This window comes from Montipora capricornis, chromosome 14, assembly GCF_036669925.1.
Source record: "Montipora capricornis isolate CH-2021 chromosome 14, ASM3666992v2, whole genome shotgun sequence".
Lineage (NCBI taxonomy): Eukaryota > Metazoa > Cnidaria > Anthozoa > Scleractinia > Acroporidae > Montipora > Montipora capricornis.
The window spans coordinates 49,273,853-49,278,852 of NC_090896.1; the positions used below are offsets into that span (position 1 = coordinate 49,273,853).

A 5,000-nucleotide genomic window follows, 5' to 3' on the forward strand; every position below is an offset into this window, starting at 1 on the left:
TGAAGGTTCCATGTCAATACATTGTCTATATAATGTCGTCTATCAAGTCTCTTTACTGTCTCTTCAACTATCGTAGTAGGCATGAAATGCTTCCACTCAGAATGGAAATTTGATATTCTAGCTTATGCAGGTACGAGACTTCGTGTGTGAATAAAAAACTGCTCCAAATCTCTTGACATTATGTTGACTGCAGTCCGCCCCTTTCTTTGTTGTCAGAAAACCCTCTTTCAACACAGGACTGACAATGGGAAAGTATGAGTATAGCATTCGAAATGTTTTTTCCCACAATTTGGAATATTCTGGCCTCTCTCTAATGTACCTACCCACAGAAGAAAATGCCAAGATCTTGTTCTTATTAATTGTTGAGAGCAAATTCTTCTATGTAGTACCTCACTAGAGTCTCTACCTCTCAGTCCAATGAAAGCTTTGTACTGCTGAAGAATAGTGTCACAAAGGTCTGGGGATTCCATTTTCTTAAATATCAGCTGTTGTAGTAAATTGCAAATTTTTTAGGTCGAAGATTCTGAATTCTGTATCCAAGCGGGAAAGTTGTCTGACTATTTATTGCATAAAATTTTTTCATTTTTCTCAATGAAACGTAATTGGGTTTCGAAACATTACTTGGACCAGTGCAAACATTTGCAACCGTAAGAAGCGTCGAAACAGACGTCGATCGAATGACGGAGATCGATCTGGCGATCCTCCAGCTCAGAAGTCTGCGCACTAACCGACTGTCTCTATAACACCGACCAAGCCATTAATTTTCACTTTTAATCGGAAAGAAATATCCTCTCATCTCCAAATTTGTAAGCAGTAGTTGTGGTCCAATAATCTCTTGAAAATACCTCATTTTTGAACTTTCTTGGATAATCACGTTCGCCATAGGGGCCTGGGGAGAAAGCCCAAAATAGCATGATGTCATCGCGGGTGATGCAATTGTGGAACAGACTGTTGTAAAGTCTGATGAAAACAATTGAGTATATTACAAGTTCTCATAACTGCTGCTGCACTAGTCCCAAACACAATGCAAATGGGTTTAAACTTTGCAAAATTCTTCCAACGACGAAGGCGACTCAAATGCAGCCACACCAACAAGAATGGGACTAGCAGTGCGGGATAACGTTGTACACATCGGTTTGTCACGCGATGATGGATTTCAGCGACAAACTAGCATTGACGATCCTCTCTTAGAAGATGCTCAAACATACATCGGGGAAAACTTCGTCGTCAAGCATGGAAATACATTCAACATTCGTCGCAACGTCTGCTCGAAAACTAAATCCGGCGTCGTATTTACAGAGTTAAAGCACCTTAAGCCGTTGACCCAAATGTCGTTATCTATTGGTGCCAAACGTTTGTTTGCCTGCCCAAACGCCGGTGGCAGTTCAGAAAAGAGTGAAATTCTTAGTTTTGAATTACTTCAGAGATGTTTTGGGGCCGATCTACAGAAAACCGAGATGGAAGTCAATTATTTTCCACAAGGAGGTTCTATTACTGATTACACCTGCAGAATGTTCAGCACTTTCCTCGGAGTTTCTGTCACGCGAGCGATGAAATTTCACGGCGAGTTCACGGTCGAGGATGCAACGAAATTATTAAGTAAGAAGTTAAATGGCGTGTTGACATCCAGCAAAAACACCATGGAAAAATGGAGCAAGCAAATTTTACATGTTTGGGTAACTTCTCATGAACACTCAGTCCTCCTTGCTGAAGCTTATTATCAACTCCCAAAGCCTCTGAAATCAAATACCGTTGTCCTCCTAACAGTCACTGAATACAAAGAAGTCTTCACGAACTAAACCGCTTTATATAAGTTAATATTTGTACATCATTGTCGTTTAAATTCTGCCCTTTTTATAAAAGCTTTTTCGGTTCAATTTAAGGTCGCCAACATGTCTCAGTTGGCAGGTGTCTCTTGGAGACACCACCTTAGAACTCTAGAATATTCGTACATCATTTTACAACATGTGATGATAATAACTATTTGTGTCCATCTTGCAAGAGGCACAAGGGAACTCCTTGGTAAAAAATGGTTCATACCTAAATGAGCAAACATAATAGTAATAATTAGAGCAATGCAATTAAAACTTTTTCACCTTGGACCCCCATCCTACCAGGCAATATTAATATTTGTCATTGCCCAATCAGAAATGCAATATTTTGTTGAGTAAAATAATAAAGATAACTAAAAAACTAGTGTACCTATTTAGTAAGCAATGTTTCAAAACTAAAAATTGGGGCTCTTTGATTTTGAAGGGGAAAGAAAGAACAGCGTCGTCTGAAAAATGTGGAACTGGGTTGTTACTATTTTCCTACAAGTCTGCAACATCTTAAGAAGAGTGTGAAATGTTTATAAAAGTCACATTAATTAACCCTTTTATTCCCAGGAGTGATTGTTATGTAAATTCTCTTCACAATTTCAATAAAATGTCAGTCAGGCAGGTAATGAGAAAGAAGATAATTACTGTATCAGCTTAAGAGGGGTGATCTTGATGTAACACCAAATTCTCATGACTACATGTACCCAAAAAAAAATTATTAACTCCGCGGTACTAGTTGGGAGAATGAATGTTCAGATCGTGGACTGGAATGTGCACTCACTCTCCACCCCAATGCATGTACTGGTACTCAGAACATAAATTAAACTCATTCTTGCACTCTAAAGGTGGCTCACTTCAGCACAATAAAAGCTAGTAGTTTTAAAAACAACTGTGAAAGCTTCTGATAAGAAACAATTTTGTCAAACATTTTAAAAGAAAGATTAACAACAAAAATACTAACATGACGCTTTAATTACTTCATGACGTTGTTATCTGTACTTTCATTCCAATGCGTCAATTCCCACTTCCCACGTCTCAATTTATTTTGTACCATTTCACACCTAAATTTCTGCCTATTATACTTACCCCTCATGTTAAGGTCTTTACATTTGATAATAATGACATAAAGTCATCAAAATGTCATGTTATTTTTATCTTTAATCTTCTTTTTAAATTGTGAAAGCCATGATGTTGCTCGGTGCTGGGGACAGCACTGCTGTGAGTGGTAAGGCTCATTATTTCTGAGCAGTAAACTCACCAGAAATTCACTGCAAGATTCCTTGCCTCCTTTTTACTGGGATATGACTGAACTTCATGCCACCAGTATGATGGCATGAATAAAACATCTCCTTCATTTATCGTACAATTTAGCGCTCTTGCTTCTTTGAACTTTGGAAATCTGGTGTAATCGGGTTTGAGAATGTTCACAGGGGACATGACCATTGATGTGCTCTGCAAGAGTTTCTGATTGCGAAATTTCTTTGTGACTGGATTGTAAGCCAGGGATGCTTCTTGAATATGTGCTTCATAAAGTCTTGTATTCTCGTGTGGTTCATAAATAAAAAGTTGTTTCTTTCCACTTATCTGAAAAAAAAAAAAAAACAGAGCTACGTGTGAAAGTCAGAAAAATTGATTTAATATCTCTACAAATACAACAATAAAACAATAGACCTTATTCACTTGTACATTTTGTTTTCCCGATACAGATCATGTGATAATATTCAGGAGATTTGATCTTTTGTCTTGTTCTGCACACGCTCTTTTTAATGAACAAAACAAAGGACCAAATCTCCTGACCAAGTATTGTCATATGATCCAAACTGGGAAAACACAATGTACAAGCACATAAGGTCTATTGAGAAAAATGACTTTGTGCAAACATTAAATCCACCACCCTCTTGAGGCTCCAATGTGCCCATGAAAATCATTCAGATCTGTGCTTTCTCTGGCAACACTCATCTTCTTTTGAAATAAATTTGTCTAAGGAGTACTGGAAAAAAAGACTTTGAAGAACGACTTAAAGAAGAATGGAAAATCTTCTTCAAATAAACCAGACTTGGAAAATTTCTTGCTTTTCTGTGTTTTAATGGATCTCAGTAAATATATTTTTGGGCAGGGAGCCATGTTTAGAACCAAAACAATGACTGAAATAGAAGAATTTGATCACAATTCGAATGCAGGACTTGGTGCTTTGCACCTCATTTGCAATTTACCACCTTAAAAAATAAAAGATACAAGCACGATGAACAGGAAATTGCTCTTCATCTGTACAGATGTTTGTAAAGGCTGGCCTAATTGGGCCACTATTGTAAATTCCCATACAGATTTCCCAAAAACGACTGACTTGAGAAGGGGATATCTACTGATAGGTTAATATTACTATACTAGACCTAATTTATAGAAAGGCTGTCATAGAATTGTTACCAGGGCAACTGTATAGCATTTTATAAAGGTTTAATTATTAATTGCATCAACTAATCTAAATTCCTTAAGAAATGTGCTAGTATACAATAATAATTATTGGGACCACTCAGACAAATACCTATATAAATTTACAATACATCATGTCATAATTAACATGGCCACTCGATGAGGACATTTAAACAAGTAAACTAATAACTATGTCCAAATGTGATGAAGGGTTATGCTTCCTTGGAAAGTTTGTGGAGTTGTAAGTGGTTCATTGTAAATAAAAGTCCCACACACATATTGGCAAATTAAACAATGCCTTAAATTGAGTGACAATAGTAAAGCAGGTCATACTGAAATGAGCTTACCTGACAAAGAAAATTATCAAATGGATCAAAGTGCAACTTGCCTAGAGTATTACCATTGCTGAGCCAAATATTAAGGTGACGTCTCTTTAATTCCCCCAAAATAAATGGCATTTCCTTGATGTCTTGTTCAAGTTCAGGTAGCAAACTAGGAATTGAAGAGTATTCTAAATATGCTGAAATGTCAGTGTTGTTTGAGGACTGAAGTGTTTCCATAAAAGCAGAGAAAGGAATTTCCAGAAATGCAGGTCGTACAACTACTAAATCTAGAAAAGGAAGCTTTGACTTGACTTCATCAGGAAACTCAAATTCTTTAAAATTGTCAAAGTTGTGTGCTTTTTCGCAACCCTCATATTCACCATTGGGAGCAAAAGCCACTCGAACCTTCTTACTGCCAAACCTTTCT

General features: G+C 37.0%; 2 protein-coding genes across 2 annotated transcripts in view; one reads left to right on the top strand and one right to left on the bottom strand.

Moving 5' to 3' along the window:
* Positions 1–913: 913 nt before the first annotated feature.
* On the top strand, positions 914–2,369 carry LOC138031265 (AAC-rich mRNA clone AAC4 protein-like). The gene has a single exon (XM_068878964.1). It carries the CDS (start codon positions 1,098–1,100, stop codon positions 1,797–1,799), a length of 702 nt encoding a protein of 233 aa, XP_068735065.1. The 5' UTR covers positions 914–1,097; the 3' UTR covers positions 1,800–2,369.
* The window catches only part of LOC138031259 (bifunctional peptidase and (3S)-lysyl hydroxylase JMJD7-like), a 4,845-nt gene continuing 1,632 nt past the window's right edge, over positions 1,788–5,000 (bottom strand). Inside the window, exons 2-4 of the mRNA XM_068878953.1 lie at positions 4,598–5,000; positions 3,079–3,404; positions 1,788–2,040 (exon numbers count right to left, since the gene is read on the bottom strand). The exon at positions 4,598–5,000 is cut by the window's right edge and continues 52 nt beyond it. Of these exons, the coding sequence (XP_068735054.1) occupies positions 1,959–2,040; positions 3,079–3,404; positions 4,598–5,000 (811 nt within the window). The 3' untranslated portion in view covers positions 1,788–1,958. The remainder of the gene's footprint in view (positions 2,041–3,078; positions 3,405–4,597) is intronic.